Raw genomic sequence first — 18543 nt, 5'->3', positions numbered from 1 at the left:
AAATAAATTATTATTTTGCTCTTTAACTCACTATATGACTTTTAGTCTGTGAGGTCCTGTTACTATAGAAACATATTGTCACCCCACAGGCAGAAAATTTACCTGGCACCAGTTTAGCTTCAACAGTGCATACAAACACATGCTTGACAGAGATACACACACAAATACATCTACCTACCAGTGACACAGTGCTTCAGCTGTCTGAGAGTGCATGGACTCAATGTGAGACTAGAGTAACAAAAAGAGGAAAAAAACATCATGTTTAAGGTTACAATTGGGTCAAAAATCTACCTCAACAGGAAGATAAACCCAATATGTGTTGGAGAGATCAACAAAACACACAATGCGCCAAACTAACATTCTCGTTAGAGAGGAAACAAGGGAGGGAGAACCCAGGCCAAATATCTAACTGGAAGGCTAATAGGGTGATGAGGGTCAAGTGGTAAATCAGGCTTTTTATTAATCCCTTGAATAGCTCCCTGGTGAGGAGGTGTGTTGTGATTTTTCTGTGGAGCTGCACAGGGTCAGAGGTCAGAATGAGAAAACTGATAACCGTCTGTGTTATGTTTCAGCACATGTAAACCAACATTATCCCACGGCAGAATTGCTTTCCTTTGTAACGTAATGCTGCATGCCTGAATCTCTGTTATAGGGTAATTTTAGATGCTTTTATGTAACAGCCTGCATTCAGAGTCAATCAGCATGATTAAAGCTAGCTTTGAGTCACTCCCATAACAGTGATGTGAGGTTATTTAGCTGAGCAGTTGTTATATTGGGCTCTGCTAAATTCTCTCCAAAGATGAACGATGGCCTGGATTTAGACATGTACACATGATCAAGAAGACCTGCAAAAGTTCAACCCGAGTATCAGAATGAAGGGGGGAAAAAGTGATTTTAAGTTGTTAGTGCCAGACAGGCTGGTCTGAGTATTTCAGAAATTGCTCCTCTTCTGGGATTTTCCCACAGAACCATCTCAAGGGTTTACAGAGAACGGTGTGAAAAAAAGAAAATATCCAGTGAGTGGTAGTTCTCAGCGTGAACATGTCATGTTGATGCCAGAGGTCAGAGGACAATGGTCAGACTACTTCAAGCTCATAGCAACAAAATAGTAACCTAAATAAACAGTTTTCATAGCCAAGGTATGATTGCACATATCAAATATTAGAGATGGGTCACAGCAGCAGAAGACCACTCCTGTCAAATAAGAACAGGAAACTGAGGCTAATATTCACACAGGCTCACCATAACTGCACCTTTATTCAAGCATGTTTTTCCAAGAGAAGATTGGAGAAAAAAAAGTTTCCCAGTTTGGATTGGCAAAGGAATAAATCGAGGCATCTGAAGATGCTATGCCGAAGCCAGTTTTGAGACAAAGCATAAGAATTTCCTTAATAAATACTCAGTAAATAAACAACTAACAAAGGCTACTGCAACTCTTAAAGGAATAGTGAAGAAATCAATGAACCGTCACTTGAACTTCACATAAAAGTGTATGTGGTACCATCTGGTGGATATTTATATACTGCAACTAAATTACACACTCCCAGATTCCAAACAGCTCCGTGAGCCGACTGACATTAAACACAAATATGAATCATTTTGTGATATACTCTTGCAAGAAAAATTTATGAACCCCTTGGAAGGATTTAGCAGGATTTTTGTTTTGATTACTCAAAAAAGAACGGTTGATCTTCATCTAAGCAAAAACCCACAAATGGTTTTAACTTTATAGGATAGGATAAGCTTTATTTGTTAGTTGCAGTTGCCTGCAGCTGAAATGACAGACCTAGTCGACCATACAGACAATACATAATATACAAACTTACATTGGGGAGACAGGTCCGGCTAGGGAGCAAAAAAGGGGTAGACAGTGAGATATGTAACATATAGGGGCAAAGTTCAGGAGAAAAAAAAAGGGTTTCTGCCCATGATGACTTCCAACAAGGGAGTCATCATGAGGAGAAAACAGGAAACTCCATAGCACATAAAGAAGCACAGATCATCACACTATACGGCCATGAAACACAGACAAGCACCATAGGGGCGGGGATTACGCAGATGTACACAGCGGTCGCGAACGCTGCAGTTCCTCGCGCCTCCAGCTGAGCCGCTGTCTCCATCGAGGGAGATAAGCATCCGGGGAAGGGAGTGTGGTGAGTGCATATCAGTATCAGTGTGCATGTGTGCGTGTCGGGGTGTGTGTCCTTTCGCCTGTTAGGCAAAGATCAACAGTCCTACGCAGGTGGCCTTGATGAATAGGGCAGAGAGTCAGTTCGTTCTCATTATCGTCTTTCCTGGAAGAATGTTGTTGTTCTCCTCGGCGTCAACCTTCAAGCAGCTGGCGCTGTCGGGGGTGGAGGCATAGCCGCATTAGAGATGGAGGTAACTGGTTTAGGTCGAACGAACTGCATCCATTTTACACTCGTCCCAATGTCCATCACTGGTCTCCAGTCTCTCACTGGTCTCTCTTTTAAGAGCCGTGAGCTCCTCGAAGATCTTTCCCATATTTCGTTCAGTGCACTCACCGCTCTTCCCACAGTTTCGATCAGAGCGGCTAGCCTTGTGGGGTTTTGAACAGCAGTCACCTGCACGATGACAATTCATTTTTGATCATTTCTCTCCAGAAAACGGTGTAACTTCAGTATTTCAGGTCAAGGCAGAAGATCTCAGCTGGCTTCAGGTCACTGGTCTCTGCCTGACCTCTGACCCTGAAGTAACAAGGCATTGCATGACATCCCCTCAGTCATTCTTCATAGCTGAATTAAAGTTTTGATATTCACGTGCAGTGCTTGAGCAGAAATTAATCATTTTTCCCCTCTATGACCATAATACACACAAACACAAATGATGCACTCTTGATATTTATTAAATATCTAAACTCCAAAAAGCTGACATATTGTGTTTTGTTGTTTTTGTGATTTACTCTATAAACAAAGAGCGAGAAAAAAAGAGCAGCGTTTAAACTCACAATATGACCCAACTACACATCAAGCAGTATTTAGACATCAGGTGGAGTTCCTGTAGAAGGACAACATGTCATCCAGACTTTGAGGAGGGCCCTGGTGGAGTTGCTGGGTTTGGCTGTCACCTGCAGGTTGCGCCTGGCTCTGCACCTGAGGTGGATACTGGGGTGGATATTGATGTGGGAACGGTGGTGGAAATGGAGGAAGGAGGTGAGGTGGGCTTGCAAACTGAGGAGTAGGTGGAGGAGGAAATGGAGGATAAAATAGCGGGTGAGGGGGATACTGGGGATGAAAGGGGGGAGCCGACAGCGACGAGCTGTCTGAGGGCGGTGGCTGTGCAGACGGGGGAGGGTTTGGTTGAGGTTCAGGAGGTGAAGATGCAGTTTTAGACCGAGGTTGTGGTTCTGCTTTGCTCTCAGAGATTCCTCCTGGAGCTCTTGCCCACTTGAAGGACATGTTGGATTTATTCTCCTCATTTTTATACTTTCCTGGTTTCGGCCTCTTGTCATCTGCAAAGTATGCAGACGGAGGTGCAAATTCAGTATCCCGCTCCTCCCGACGCCGACTTTTCCACTCAGTAAACATGAACTCTGAAAGGAAACAAAGACAAAAGCTAATGTTAGGGAGGTTACATTCCAGAAAACAGAGGTGCCTTGATCCTTAAAACTCCACCTAAAAGTGACATAAAGCCAATCTGTCAATCTATTATTGGATGGTGCTGAATTTATTAGAAGAACTAGCTAGGCTTTGATCCAAGCAAATATGAATGGAATTTCCAGAAAACTGGCAGAAGAAGGATGCAAATAAATAACTACTTCCATCCACTTGTGCTGTGCTAATAATAGAAGCTGGACACTTCAGGATGAACAGCTGGTGGTAGTCATTTTTATAGTCAGAAGAGGCTGACTTTGGAGCACAGCTCAGTTGACAACTATCTATAACTATCTATAACTCCTATAGATAGTTGTAGACTTGCTTTCCCTGATATTAAAAGTGATTATCAGCCCTGGTTCAAAGAGCAAAGGAGCACTAACAAATTGCATAAAAGTGCAACAACAGTGCAACTGTGACAGCAGTCAGTCACCTCTGACATTTACTGTCACCTGACCTGACTTGCCTTCACCACCTGCTCATAGACTGCATTAAGTCAATAAAAGCTCTCACACAGTCATTATGAGTCCTGTTCATAATGCAGATCAAGGAAAAGGAAATACAAGCAATGAGCACTGTGGGGTCTGGCTCTTCTCTATGCATCAAATGTCATGAGGAGCTTGGCGTCACCATTGTTGGCTGAATGTGGGTGTGCAGAGGGCAGAGTATGAGGCTGACCACACATTTCCGCGTGGTCTATTATCTATAACAGGAACGCTGACTTTTGGCACACAAATATCTTCAGCTTTTGTGCATTTGTACTTCTTTTAGCCGTTTTATAAATGAGACTCTCTGAAGTTTTCATCTGCAAACATAGTTGCTCTGCTCTGTATTTGCAATAATTTCCACAAATTAAAAAAGAAAAAATACACATCTCAACATTACTGCAGCCTAAAGCAGTGTGAGCTCATCAAATGGAAAACCAAATAGTCTTTTTATTGGAGTACTGTATATCATACTATAACTATCAGTTGGGGACTTGAACTTTGGGGTTTTCACACCACACATTTTGATTTGTTACAGAAGGACAAACAAGTGTTACTAATAATATCAATGATGTCTCTGTTTGAATCAAGGGTCCCAGTTAAATCATGCCAGTGACCCAGCATGCATGACACAGAAACCGCTGTATCTAAATAATGAATTAACTTCATCATCGACAGAAAAGAAAACATCCTATTTAACGTGTTATCTAGCTGAAACATACAGCACATTTATTATATTCATAACATGAAAGTGTTTGTTTTTTTTTTTTAATGAGACTTACCTTTGCCTCTGTCCCACTCTCTGACATGAGGAACTCCTGGTTTGGTGTCTCTCCTCTCCTGGATCTCCACTTCCACCTTCTTGAGTATGCTGACCTCTGGGCACTCCTCTGGTTGAGGGGAGGTCCCTGTTGTTTCAAATTCCTCTTCCTCTCCTGAAACCAAGAATTCATAACAGTTCTTACTAGCATTCATGTGATCATTGAACTGAAGCCTGCAAACAAATTTTCTACACAAACAGCCGTGCAGATCCGAACCTTCATTCTCCTCTTCTTTCTCCTCTTCCTCTGTACCATCCAGCTTGGCCTTCTTCATCTTCCTCTGCCTTACCTTGGCTAGTCGAGCCTGTAGGATGGCCTGCTTCCTCTCCTTCAGTCGTTCTCTCTTTGTGCGCTGATCTGTAGTCTGCAGGACAGAACAGGTGGAATAAAGCACTTATTAGATTATAAAGTAATAAATAATTCCTGATGGATCTAATTTAAATGACAATCACAATCTAAATATTTTTATTACATTATAAATGTTCAGCGTTGTAAACAGTTAAATAATTCCTTTATTAATTCTCTCCATTGTTATCAAATTTTCTCTTTCTCTTATATGTACAATTTTGCACTTCCTCACATAACAAGGCCTTCAATATGATCTGTGGTGCTTTTATCAATGTTTTTTTTTATTATTATTCTTTATGCTGCTGCTATAACACAGTCATTCCCCTGGGATGAATAGAATATCTATATGTCCATCCCTCTATCTGAAACCATAATGCTGTCCTGGGCCGGCATTTTACATGTGTTTAATAGCTCACCTGATCTCTAAGCATGTCCAGAGTTTCTCTCTGTTTTTGCCGCTGCTCCTGATCCTGAGAGAATGCGTAGTACCCCACACCAAGGTCCCGAGCCTCTGAGATAAGAACAACAACAGTAAGACAACAGTTTCAAACCTGCAAACCAAACTTCCTCTGTTTCAAAGTGTAGCGTAGCATAAAAAAAAGACCTTATTTTCAGTCCATAAATTCTTTTGGTATATGTTATTTGGCAAAGAATTCAGTGGCGATTAAGCAAAACCCACAAAGATCTAACTTCAAACTCTCAAGATCACCATTAACTCTGTAGCCAACTATGAGGAAAGATGACACAGGCTCAATACTAATCTGTACCCACAAACAAATCACCTTGTGGCTGACTGAGTGAAAGACAATGTAAGGGCTCAAAGCTCTTTGCTGTGACACTAACCCTGTTGTCTGATATCCTCATAGTGAATCGGTCCAACAGGCCTTTTCATTGCCTCCTCTTCCTCCCTCTCCCACTCCTGCCTCTGCAGCTCTCGTCGCATGTCTTCTGAGAGTAATGTCTTGTCTGATGAAGCTTTTCTACAGGGACCAAGTATATCCAAAAGAGTTAAGAGTTTCAAATATTTCATTAACATCCTTGAAGAAAAAAAAAAAAAAATCACACAAATGTTTAAAAAAAAAAATTACAATACATAAATAATTACCCTTTCCCTTGAAGGTCTTGGTCCATTTTCTTAAAGTCTGGCAGGTCTTTTTTCATGCACCGCCGAGATCGTCCCAAAGCATCCACAAAGTCCACCCTGCAGAGAAAAAAAATAGTTGTTTTTGTTTTTTTAAATATTGTGACAAATAACACAAGGCCTTTTGTTTATCTGTAATGTCAAAAAGCAGTGATAGAGTCACTCCTTCTATATTCGCAGAGCAAAAATTGTTATTTGCATATAGTGGCTGATACAACCTTTGTGGCTTCTCAATCATTCAGTTCATGGTAGTCTAGAAAACTGAACTAAGTTTGTGAAGACGTCTCAGCTCTTATACAAGAGGCTTCTTCTGTTCTAAAAACAAAAGGTGGCAAGCCCCAGGTGCTTCTACAAACATTTGTGAAAGAATGGGTCGCTCTTAGGAGCTCCTTACCACCTGTGCAACAGGTTCAATTGTGAAATTTACTCGCTACTAAATATTCAACACTCAGCTGTTACTGGTATTATAACAAAAGGGAACTAACTGTGAACAGCAGCAGCTCAGCCATGAAGGGGTAGACCATGTAAATTCACAGAGCAGTGTCAGTGGATGCTGAGGTGTACATTGTGCAGAGGTCGCCAACTTTCTGCAGAGTCAGTCGCTACAGACCTACAAAATTCATGTGGCCTTCAGATTAGCTCAAGAACAGTGGGTAGCCAGCATAATGGAATGAGTTTCTATGGCCGAGCAGCTGCCACTGGATTCTACAGCAGTGGTTTCAGCTTCTTGGTTCCAGTGAAAGGAACTCTGCATACTAAGACATTTTTGACAATTTCCTTCTTTTAATATTGTGGAAATAGTTTGGGGATCGGCCCTTCCTGTTCCAACATGACTGAGCACCAGTGCACAAAGCAAGGTTGATAAAGACTTGGATGAGCAAGTTTGGAGTGGAAGAATTTGACTGGCCTGCACAGAATCCTGACCACTGCTGAATTAGAGTGCCAACTATGCGCCAGGCCTTCTCATCAAACATTATTGTCTGACCTTACAAATGTGCTTCTAAAAGAATAGTCAAAAATTCCCATAAACTCACTCCTAAACCTGTGGAAAGCTGAAAGATATGAAGCTAAGCGTGGGCCAGTATTATCTTAAACCCTATGGATTAAGAAAGGAATGCTATTCAAGACAGACAAGTGAATATTTTTGGCAATATAATGTATTAGCAAATACTGGAAAACATATAAGCCTAATATTGATATGTTATATGATGCCAGCACAAGTTGAATATTGATGAATGCAATCAATGTGAAGTTACCATTCTTCATCCGGGTTCTCAGGAGGAGGGACGGGTGATGAGCTGAGTTGCTCCTCGTCCTCTTTCTCCTTCTGGGCAAGTGTTTCTCTCTTTTTGTCAATAATCTTCTGGGTGAAGTCAACAAGGAACAGCCCTTCCGTCTCTTCATCTGATGAGTTACACAACAAGGTAAATACAAAGTATGCCCACTTTGACGCTGTCGTAGCAGACATAAGGCACAAACAGTTCACCAACCAGGAAAGTCTCCTTTAGTCATCTGTTCGTAGAGTCTCGCCTTCTCCTCCAACTTACGCCTGTCGAGAGAGTAGAAAAAAAGCTGTGAGAGGTTTTGGTCCACCTGTTATACAGAAAAACTTCAGCAGTACTGAAGATGCAGCACCTTGCTGCATCGATGGTGCTCCGCTCCTCTTCCAGCTGCTCTGCATCTTTAGCAGCTCTTGCTGAAACACCCGCATTTTGTTTATTCCAGATGTTGGGCTTCTGCAGAGGAACATGTGGAGAGGAAAATTAGAAACGTGAGTCAGTCATTGCACGCCATTATAAAAAAAAACGTTCAGAAATCACTCGTGCTGTACCTTATCTTTTGATTTTGCTTTGAATCCTGCTCCAGAAGTTTCTTGTCCAAGTTTCTGCCGTTTGAACTGCTCCTGTTTCCTGTACAGCTCGGCTTTAAGGTCCACTAGCTGCACGAAATAAAACCGAAATTTAAGGTTTAGCTGTTTATTCTCTAAAGAAAAAAAACTAACAAACGTTATGTATTTCTTCTAAATACAGTCCATGCTCGTTGTATGTGCTGCTAGCAACCATGAGAGTAAGTTAGCTATGTTTATCCGTATAATTAAGCTTAAGCATCTACAGTTTCTGTCAAACAAATATTTGAAGAGCTGCCTGTACATTCAACTCACCGATGAAGCAGTCACGTCTAAAGGTTTCTTCTTTTTATCCATTTCCCCTACACCTTAATCTCCAGTTTGTTGCTGTTTGCTGGAGTCCGACTTCTTCGTTGGTATTTCTGTTGCTACCAAACTGTCGCTTTACAGCCAACTAGTGGCGTCTCTTCGACACTGCACGCATTTCCGTTTCAAACGTTCATTCTTACTTTCACCGTTTTTGTTAAAAAGTAACTATAAACTAAAATAAAATGAGATGACTATTGTCTAGTCTAGATAAAGGAAAACAGATTTTATAAGGAAGGGGAAAAAAGTCGTGCAGGAGGGAGAAGACTCCCTCCTGCACGACTTTTAGTAGTTTTATAGTTTTCTTTTTCTTGTCTTTTTTGCTTTATTGGTGATTATATGCATTTATTGCTTTAATTGCAACAGGGCAATTGGCAATAATCCAAGGTTTAGAATCCAACACAATTTCAATATGTTTAGGAGGACAAAAGTGTCTGCACCTTTGTTGGGTAGAAGCTTTTTTGGATAAACTTACCATTTCCTCAATGAAAATTAAACACGTCCCAAAAGTGTTTGGGGGGTTTGTTTTTGAAATTGAGAGTTTTCATCAAAAGATGGGTACAGTGTGTTCATTAAGGGGTGGACATGGTCGGCAACAATACTCAGGTAAGCTGTGGAAATTAAAGGATGATCAGTTGGTATTGAGGGGGACAAAAATGTCCCCTGCAGACTGATCTGCTGTTATGAGACAGGATGGATACATGCTTCTGCTTATCCTTTTCAGGGTCGCGGGGAGCGCTAGAGCCTATCCCAGCTGTCATAGGGCGAGAGGCAGGGTACACCCTGCCAACACACAGGGACAGACAACTATTCACACTCACACATTCACATCGAGTGGCAATTTGGTTTATCCAATTAACCTATCCCCACAAGCTGCATGTCTGTGGACGGTGGGAGGAAGCCAGAGTACCCGGAGGGAACCCACGCAAACACGGGGAGAACATGCAAACTCCACACAGAAAGACTCAGGACCTTCTTGTTGTGCGACAACAGTGCTAACTACCGTGCCACCATGCTGCCTTGCTTTCAGACTGTTTATTGTTTATTTCCTGAACATCTTAATGTCACAGCCTCATTTTCCTATCCTGAGAAACCGAGTGCGGTCTTCTGTTGCTGTAACCCATCTGCTTCAAAATTGAATGTGCTGCAAATTCAGAGATGCTCTTCTGTGCACATTGGCTGTAACGAGGGACCGAGTTACTGCTTGACTACCAGTCAATGATTATTTTCTCTTTTTTCATACCATTCTCTGTAAACCCTATAGAAGGTTGTGAAATACTCAGGCCAGGCCATCTGGTGCTAACAACCATGCCACACTCAAAGTCACTTAAATCACCTTTCTTCCTCATTCTGATCTTCCATTTGAACTTCAGCAGGTCGTCTAGATCTTGTCTACATGGGTAAATGTATTGAGTTGAGGCTGATTAGATAATCGTGCTGAGTAATTGGACACGTGTACCTAACAAAGTATTGAGTAACCATATGATAGGTGTGATGCCTAAATAAGAAAAATATTAAATACAGATTACTTTCCTAAATCAAAGAAATGTAATTACACTTCTTGGAGTAGCTGTCTGACTAATGCAAGTTTTTCCATTTCATATAAACTGTCCTTCATACTGTGTCTTATGCATGATGCTTTAGGCTTCGTGTATTTTGTCAATTAGTAGGCTGTTGATTTAAAAACTAAAAACCATTTTGAACCATCACAGTTCCACTGAAAGCACAATTACACAACACAAGCATGTAAATGTGAGTGAAAATCCTTGTAAATCAATATCCGCTCCAGTTACTTTGGTTTATTTGTTTATTTCAGAGATATTAAAGTAGCATTCATTCCAGCTGAGCACTGATGTAATGATAACACTATGCTGATATAAATTTAAGTTTCCTGTCTAATCAAACATTAGATTATTGCTAACTTTATTACAGCTCTTGCCTGAGAGTCAGTGCTGCTGTAGAAGTCTGTGACTGCAATACTATTCTGTCCATAGCCCACTGATAAGATGTCCATCACACCTCATATCAGATCACAACAGAGAAATGCCCACTTTGCTATCAGATTAAACATTTGAGCAGTCTTATGTTACCAAGATATGATCACACAACATCCTGTTACCGTTGTGTTCAGTGTTTTTTTTTTTTTAAACCAGCGTGAAGGAGGATGAAAGGTATATAAAGGTACGAAGATGGACAGAAAACAAAGAAAGTTAGATCCATATCAGAATCAGGTGAAAAGCATCAGAGCTGATTTTTAATAGACAACATCTTCATACTGTGTGCAGCAGATCCAGCAGTGGAGACGTTTTTCTTCCACCATGCTTCTGAAAAGAAACACCTGCCTGTTGGCTTTTCTCTTGTGTTCCCTGACCTTGTGGTGCAAGTCAACCAGTGCGGGCTCAAGCTTCCTCAGCCCATCACAGAAACCTCAGGTGAGATACTTTGTCCTAATTTATCTTTTTTTTTTAAACTACATTTTTATAAAATCTTTATGAAAACTTCACTCAGCGTTGGTTTCTTTTTAACGCTTGTAATAACCTATAAATATTTCAATGCTTCATGTTTTTTGTTTTCAGCCTTTGAGTTTAAACTTATTATCACCCATCATAACCACCAAAGCTTTAAGATGGACTAAAAATTAAAACTCTACCAGCTATTTAGACTGTGAACTCACCAACCAACCAGTGACATTATTCTGCACTGTACCTCACCCATGCCATTTGAATTAGGGAGGTTTTCTTATGTTAATTAAACCTCTTAAGTGGAAATTATTTCATAACAATGATGAGATGTTATTTTTAAATCACAGAACAAAGTGAAGTCCTCCAGAATCGGTCGCCAAGCCATGGAGGAGCCAAATCAAACCAATATGGACAAAACCATGACAGTGAGTTGGGGAAAAATACAAAACAAATACAGCCCATCTCCCAGCAGTCAATCCTGCAGCTTTGTGTTTTTTTCTCTTCGGACCAGATAAGTGCGCCCTTTGAAATTGGCGTCACCTTGAGAGCAGAAGACTTGGCGGACTACATTGTAGAGCTGCAGGAGATTGTGCAACGCCTGCTGGGAAACACAGAATCAGCAGGTTGTCCCTTCTTTCTGGTTTATACAGTAAAAAAAGTGTTTCCTTTAAATATTACAATATATTTATATATATATATATTATTTTCCCCAGAGAGACCATCTCCTCGTTGAAGATCAGAGACTGTGTCAGTGTTTTCCATAATCAGCTTTAGTTATCTAAGTTATTAGACTGTGGTTAAATAACATGAAATACAAGATAAATGAATGATGCCTAAAACATTAAAATGCTTACCATGTGACCCTGTGTGTAAAATGGAACACATCAATCAGCCAAATAGCATTTCCTGGAGATTTCAGCCTCAAAGATTATGTTCATCATCAAGGGGTTGGTTCAGCTGTCATTATGAATTTCCCAGGGTGCAGCTTTAGGAAAAATGTCTCTCAAACACCCAAATGTTTAACTCACACTCTGACATTTTGCATTCATTATTAAAACTCCTGTGTCGGCAGAGAAATACGATCTAATGTTAGTCAACCTGTAAAAAATGATACCCTGTATAGATCACTACAGCACACACTATACCATCTGTCTCTTTAGGATTCAGGTATGCCTTATACAATAAAGCATCAATCAACCTTTTGTCTCACTGTATTATATTTAATGAGTCTTTAAATCAGAAGGTCTGTGATGCAACAGCTCATCCGGTTCATGATTTGCAGGTTACCTGATGGGTGAATAACAGTTTTCTTGGTGGTAATTAGCTGTACTGCAAAAACTAACAATTAAAATCCACTGAGAAGTCAAGGAACCTCACAATTGTTGTCCATCCATTTTCCGCCACTCACCCTGGGCTGGGCTGGGCGTGGGGGGCAGCAGCCTAAGCAGAGAAGCCCAGACTTCTTCCCAGCGCAGCTCAGGGAACACCAAGACATTCCCGGGCCAGTCGATTATATCTCTCGACTGGCCTGGGAATGTCTTTTTGCACGCAAAATTTATTAATAAGAATGTTTTGTTAACGACTTTGCTAAATAACCTGAACTGAATATTGTTGAATACATCAGGGAGAAAAAAGTGTAAGCCTTGTGCATAAACATTATGCTTGACTTTGAGTATGATTTGGGTGAAGACCCATTAGGTGACCACCGTGTGCCAGTTTGATTAAATTCTGACCCTCATGATATCATGGATCATGAATGTCTCACCATGTGAACTTTGGTTGTATGAGCTAAAAATATCAAGGAAACAGATGCTTAGGATGCAAACACTTGAGTAAAGACTTAACTGGTACCTTTAAAGCTACAATTAAAAGGCTAAATGTCTTACAAAACACAAAATGACCATGTTTTTGTTTTTTTGTTTTTTTTTTAAAAAAAGGAAGTAGGATGTTGAAGAACATCTTGTCCAAACCTCAGTAACAGAGTTTACTCTGACCTTTTTAAAGGCTCTATAATAAGAAATGTGCTAAAAAAAATAAAAAAATAAATAAAAAACTGGCAGGATGAACACACATCTGCTCACTCTTGATATTGTTTAGATTTAAAAAAAAAAAAAAAAAAAAAAAAAAAAAAAAAAAGAGCACTTAGACAAATGTGTGTGACGAGCAGGGCGTCATTAAAGTGGAGTAATGGACCGCTCTCGCAGCCCCTCTCCTTTCCTCAATGCAGAATCGGCTTTGTTCAGTGTACACGTTTGCTCCACTGTAGACTATGCTTTCCTGTCTCCGTGCGCTCCTCCATCAGCACCAGTGTTCGCACTGATGACTAATTTAACAAAACATGTCTCAGAGAAAAAAGAAGCACTATTATAAAGACTTTTAATGCATCTCTACTGCATCACACCAAGGCAGCCAAACATCCAGCAAACCAAACAAGCGAGCAATGTAAAACTACAGAAACACAGATAAAAGAAAAACACAAACTGCTTAGAAATTAATCTATAATAACAACGGCATAAAAGAAATATTCAGATAAACAATTATACACTTGGATCTCTGTTAGACAAGAGATATTTTCATTCCAGTCAGGCTTGTCTCCTTTTTCTCTTTCAGGTTGTTTAAAATGAAATTTCTTCTCCACACGTCAACATCCATATATGGAGAATTGACAAATATAAAACAAAAACAGGAAACGGCTCTCTTCTTTCTTGCCAGTTTACAGCGTTTTCTCTAAAGGTCATATACCATACAGCTGAGTGGTGTTGTTTCGGATGGTGTCAAGGACAGTGGCCATGTCTTCCCCCTTCAGTAGGCTCAGCTCCCGCAGAGTATGGATGCCCATTCCAGGATGGGAAAACTGGCAGACACCTTTCCCAACCTATTAAAGAGCATGACATTCAAAAAGGTCAACATGGAGTCTCATAATAATTAATACCTCAAATATAACAACACGGATATTTGCTTTAAATTCTGATAGTAGTTTTAGAATAGAAATATGTGCCCAGTTTCACTCCACTCTTGGAGGGAAAATTTCGTTTCAGATCAACAAGAGATCAAGCAGTCAAGGAACACAAGAGACAGGCCAACAGGCAGGAAGTTCTTTTCAGAAGCATGGTGGAACAAAAACGTCTCCACTGCTGGATCTGCTGCACACAGTATGATGATGTTGTCTGTTAAAAATCAGCTCTGATGCTTTACATCTGATTCTGATATAGATCAAACTTTCTTTGTTTTCCCAAGACTGTCGTCATATCATTATATACCTTTCATCCTCCTTTATGCTGGTTTAACAAAAAACAAAACAAAAAAAAAAACACTGAACATAACGGTAACAGGATCTTTTGTGATCATATCTTGGTAACATAAGACTGTTCAAATGTTTAATCTGATAGCAAAGTGGGCATTTCTGTGTTGTGATCTGAGACCAAACTCTCTGAGAACTGACCACTTGTTGAGTCTGTGCCACAAAGAATTAAAGATCCTCTGAAGGCAAAAGCAGGTTTAACCAGCACTAGCATGGCGTACCTAATAAACTGTATGACATACCTCTAGTTTGTTCAATAATACATTTCTAATATTTTGCAATTTAAAAAAAAATGGCAGAAACCTTTTCTTTCATTAATGACACAAGATGTTTGTTTTGGATTTCCCGAGCCTCTATCTACACATACCTGTCTTGGCAGGAAATATGGCGCATCTGTCTCCAACACAATGCGATTCAGAGGGATCTGGGAAACGGCATTCCGGACCTCTGTAGCCCTCAAGTAGGTGATTAGGGCTGTGAATCCCACATACAAATTGGGGAATTCTGCCAGGAAGGGCTCAATCACTGGATAACTGTTTGTAAAACAGTGCCTGGAAAGCACAACGTAATTCAAATTAAAAGTCTGATTAAAGGCACTAAGATTTAAACTCCAAAGGTCTTTAGAGTTTAAAAATCCTCAGGTTGTCAGTTCTGATGTGGAAATGAGCAGAACAGCTGTTGTGTTTCAGACATATTAAATAATTCAAATTCACTTCATGACCGTTTTCTGCTCTTCTTCATCACCATCGAAAAATGACAACTATTACGAGTCAATTACAAAAAGGCTAGTCAGAAATAAAGTGCAAGCCTTTATCTTATTTCTCTAAACTGAAACATTTGAATTTCTTACAAAAAGATAAGCAATTAATTTTAAGAAGAAGCTATAAAAAGAAAAACTGAGTTTAAAGGGTTTTACTCCACACACAACACACCTATGAATTTTGTACTCCCTGGGAACACACTTCTTCATGATTTTCAGCAGGTCGTCATCTGCATCCCTGCAGTGGATCACCAGAGGTTTCTGCATGGCCACGGCCAAACGCAGCTGCCGCTCAAACACCTTCACAGAGAAGCAGAGAAACAAAACAAAGACCACGACATTCTTATTTTCAATATCCAGGCATACGCTGCTCAAGAAAAACTGAGTCTCAAATTAGAAAATCCACTTCAGATTTTACCTTACCTCTTTCTGCGTTGAGGTGTCAGTAGAGTTTTTGTAGGAGTAGTCCAGGCCCATCTCACCAAAGGCCACGGCTTTTGGATGCCTCATCGCCGTCAGTATATTGCGCTCTTGAATACTCGAGTAGTTTTTGGCAAAATGCGGGTGGCACCCAAATGCCCCCCATACCATGTCTTCAGCCAGCAGACCTTCCCACAGCGCCTCTTTCACCATGATATCTGGGTTGCAGAAGTTTGTAATACAGCCTTGAAACTCTCCAGTGAAGCTACTCTGGTACAGCCTTCGAAAGCTGCTGAACGTCCCGCAGAAGCCAAGTTTTCCATAGAGCATGTCCAGATGGCAATGCGTGTCTATGAAGCCAGCTTCACTGCTTGAGCAGGGGTAGCTGGTCCATAAAGGTTCAGCCCCCAAGGACAGTCTTCTAGGAGTCCAAGTATGAGATGAGGAGTAACCAGGGTAACGCATGCGGAAAACACCGTCCGACTGCCTGCGTGAGGCTGTGGGGTCGAAGCACAGCTTTGACGCTCCCGTATTTGAGTGTCGGGGCAGAGCAAAGGGATCCGATGAACGTCCCCTAATGATGGATGAGCAAATATTGTCAGCCTCAACTGCAGATGCATTTAAAACGCTCACGTGCGGTGAGTGGGGCTGCTTCAGTGAGACAAAAACTTTCCTCTGTGGTGATGAGAAAGGCACCTCCATGTCTTTAGCAGCTGCCTCGAGGGTCCCAGTGGTTTCATTAGAGGGTGTAAACGTAAAAGTGGGAGTTACACCTCCCTCACTATCGACTAAAGTTTGATGTTGATCACAGCTCTGGTCAGATGAGAAACGAGATGAAGAATGTGGTATGTACTCTAGTGCAGGGAGGGCGGAGTCATGGTCCTCAGCTTCCAGCTCATTGTCTGGAGGAAATGGTCTGTCTTGGAAGGTCTTCTCCAGAGAAACAGAGTCCTCACTAACAAACATCCTGGGAAAATCCTCTCCTTCAACCACAAAACGCTGAAAAACAAAATCTTGATTCAGCGCCATGATAATTGTATGGTATGATACATTTAAAAACATTTTAAAATAAAAACTGAAGATGCTTTAGAATTCAAAAGAATCAATAACAACCAATGCACAACTAAAACATTATAACAAGAAGAAATGCTATATTACTTTTATTACAAGTTGTAGTTGCTTACCCTTCCATCTGTCTTTGGCTCTGAAGCATCACCTTTGATGTCTGAGTCTTCCAACACCTGAAGGGTGGGCCACTGATCTCCTTTGCTACCGCCTCGGTCCTCAGGTGCAGTGTCATACTGGCTCCAGGAGCTGTTAATATCCACAATGGTTGTCTCAAGGTAGGCTGGACTGGGACGTTCAGTCTGCAGAGGTGAAGACAAGCTGTTCATGTCAGTTCTGATGATATTAGTAGTGCTGCACGTTGTTTTTGTGTTTCCAAGGGCTGCCATCAGTGCCTTCCTGCAGATAGCCTTTAATCCCTCCTCAGGTGTCCTGTCTTTCTTCTTCAAGATAAAAGAGTGGGGTGGAGGTGGTGAAGCTTTCTGGATGTTTTTGGACTCTAGCTGTGCAGCTGAGGTGTTCATAGGTTTGTCCTGTGCCAAATTAACCACAAACAGATAATGTATTCACTGGAACCAAGCAACTTGTGAGACTCAAGAGAGATTCAAAACATTCAATCTAAAATTATAATCCAATGGCAAAGGTTTACCTTCAAAGTTTTAAATGTTTCACTGTTTTTTCTGGAAAGCTTCCGCAGCTTAAGTTTGCCTACAGAGGGCAGACTTTCACAGAGCACCTCGGCTTTTCTCTTGGGAGTATCCAGACTCAGTGCTCCAAGCCGCGCAGATCCTGGAGAATCACTGCAGGGCAAAGTTTCTGAATCTTCATTTTGCGTTATGGTCCGGCAAGGCGGTGTGACTGAGTCAGCATTTCCACCCTGATGATGTGCTGGTGAAGTGACTGTAGTTCGGAGCCAGCTGAAGGCCACCTTCTTTCTTCTGCTATCCATGTCTAAGATCCTGATCCAAAACGCAGTTAGAAAAGGAATGAATACATCTGGATAAGCTTCTTGATAAAAATGACCACGGACTGGCTCTCATGCAATGATGATCATTTTATTAGCTTCTACACAACATTAACTCTACATAAAGTGGGCCCAACACTGGGTTACCTGGTTAGGAGAATTTCTTAAAAATTCATTCCACTGTAATCATATCTCTCCAATCTTACCAGCTCCTTTTATCAGTGTTGGCACGTTCTTACTGGAAGTTCAGAACAAGGACACCACATTCAGCAGTGGAGCTTCTGCACTGAATGTCATGCAAGCATTTTTATACTCTTATTTGACTTAATGAAGCTCTCCTGTTGTGGTGAAAACCTTTTTTGGTCCACCTATATCTGATTAGCAATTAAAAAGGAGATTGATTAAGAACTAGCCCTGTAATCACGGCTGTTATCATCCTGTTATCACGGCTAGAATTTCATGCTGGCCTAAAAGGATCTGCCCTACAGTGGTTTCGTTCCTATTTGTCAGAAAGGTTTTTTTATGTCAATATGGGCCCCCACAACTCCAAAATAGCCCCTCTTAAATACGGTGTACCTCAAGGCTCTATTTTGGGTCCTGCCCTGTTCGCACTCTATTTGTTGCCATTGGGCTCCATCTTCTCGCGGTACAGCATTTCATTTCATTGTTTTGCTGATGATTTGCAGATTTATCTACCTTTAAAAGCAGGGTCAGACCATTCGCAGCTCTTATTACGCTGCCTTGATGATGTCAAACAGTGGTTGTCATTAAATTTTTTAAAACTAAATGAAAATAAAAACTGAGGTTGTCATTTTTGGCAACTTTAATCATATCGACAGCACTCTGGGCACCCTTTCCTCGTATTGTAAAACACATGTAAAAAACCTCGGTGTCTACATTGATGGTTCTTTTAAATTGAATAAGCAGGTGAGTGCAGTAGTTCAGTCCTG

General features: G+C 40.9%; 3 protein-coding genes across 3 annotated transcripts in view; 1 reads left to right on the top strand and 2 right to left on the bottom strand.

Moving 5' to 3' along the window:
- Positions 1-1557: 1557 nt before the first annotated feature.
- On the bottom strand, positions 1558-8702 carry ccdc174 (coiled-coil domain containing 174). The gene is made up of 11 exons (XM_005741344.1): positions 8571-8702; positions 8241-8348; positions 8045-8145; positions 7900-7958; positions 7666-7813; positions 6374-6469; positions 6112-6248; positions 5685-5779; positions 5137-5284; positions 4882-5034; positions 1558-3553 (listed from the first exon to the last, which is right to left on the bottom strand). The coding sequence occupies exons 1-11, from the start codon at positions 8610-8612 to the stop codon at positions 3006-3008; spliced, it is 1635 nt and encodes a 544-aa protein (XP_005741401.1). The 5' UTR covers positions 8613-8702; the 3' UTR covers positions 1558-3005.
- Positions 8703-10939: 2237 nt separating this feature from the next.
- Positions 10940-11862, top strand: ghrl (ghrelin/obestatin prepropeptide). The gene is made up of 4 exons (XM_005741343.1): positions 10940-11053; positions 11431-11508; positions 11595-11706; positions 11797-11862. The coding sequence occupies exons 1-4, from the start codon at positions 10940-10942 to the stop codon at positions 11814-11816; spliced, it is 324 nt and encodes a 107-aa protein (XP_005741400.1). The 3' UTR covers positions 11817-11862.
- A 1580-nt stretch (positions 11863-13442) lies between these two features.
- The window catches only part of tatdn2 (TatD DNase domain containing 2), a 6865-nt gene continuing 1764 nt past the window's right edge, over positions 13443-18543 (bottom strand). Inside the window, exons 2-7 of the mRNA XM_005741342.1 lie at positions 17279-17588; positions 16749-17162; positions 15568-16563; positions 15317-15444; positions 14752-14935; positions 13443-13958 (exon numbers count right to left, since the gene is read on the bottom strand). Of these exons, the coding sequence (XP_005741399.1) occupies positions 13818-13958; positions 14752-14935; positions 15317-15444; positions 15568-16563; positions 16749-17162; positions 17279-17578 (2163 nt within the window). The 5' untranslated portion in view covers positions 17579-17588 and the 3' untranslated portion in view covers positions 13443-13817. The remainder of the gene's footprint in view (positions 13959-14751; positions 14936-15316; positions 15445-15567; positions 16564-16748; positions 17163-17278; positions 17589-18543) is intronic.

This window comes from Pundamilia nyererei, unplaced genomic scaffold (assembly GCF_000239375.1).
Source record: "Pundamilia nyererei isolate P.nyererei 1_Seehausen unplaced genomic scaffold, PunNye1.0 scaffold00110, whole genome shotgun sequence".
In the NCBI taxonomy this organism is placed as follows: domain Eukaryota; kingdom Metazoa; phylum Chordata; class Actinopteri; order Cichliformes; family Cichlidae; genus Pundamilia; species Pundamilia nyererei.
The sequence above is the reverse complement of the archived record's forward strand: the minus strand, read 5'-3'. Positions and strand labels throughout refer to the sequence as shown.

Coding starts and splice junctions, on each gene's coding strand:
- ccdc174 (XM_005741344.1), bottom strand. CDS start 8,612: ATGGATAAAAAGAAGAAACCTTTAGACGTGACTGCTTCATCG. Junction 6,249..6,373: donor CAAGACCTTCAAGGGAAAGG/GTAATTATTTAT, acceptor TGGTCCCTGTAG/AAAAGCTTCATCAGACAAGA. Junction 5,780..6,111: donor TGAGGATATCAGACAACAGG/GTTAGTGTCACA, acceptor TTCTTATCTCAG/AGGCTCGGGACCTTGGTGTG.
- ghrl (XM_005741343.1), top strand. CDS start 10,940: ATGCTTCTGAAAAGAAACACCTGCCTGTTGGCTTTTCTCTTGTGTTCC. Junction 11,054..11,430: donor GCCCATCACAGAAACCTCAG/GTGAGATACTTT, acceptor TTTAAATCACAG/AACAAAGTGAAGTCCTCCAG. Junction 11,707..11,796: donor GGGAAACACAGAATCAGCAG/GTTGTCCCTTCT, acceptor TATTTTCCCCAG/AGAGACCATCTCCTCGTTGA.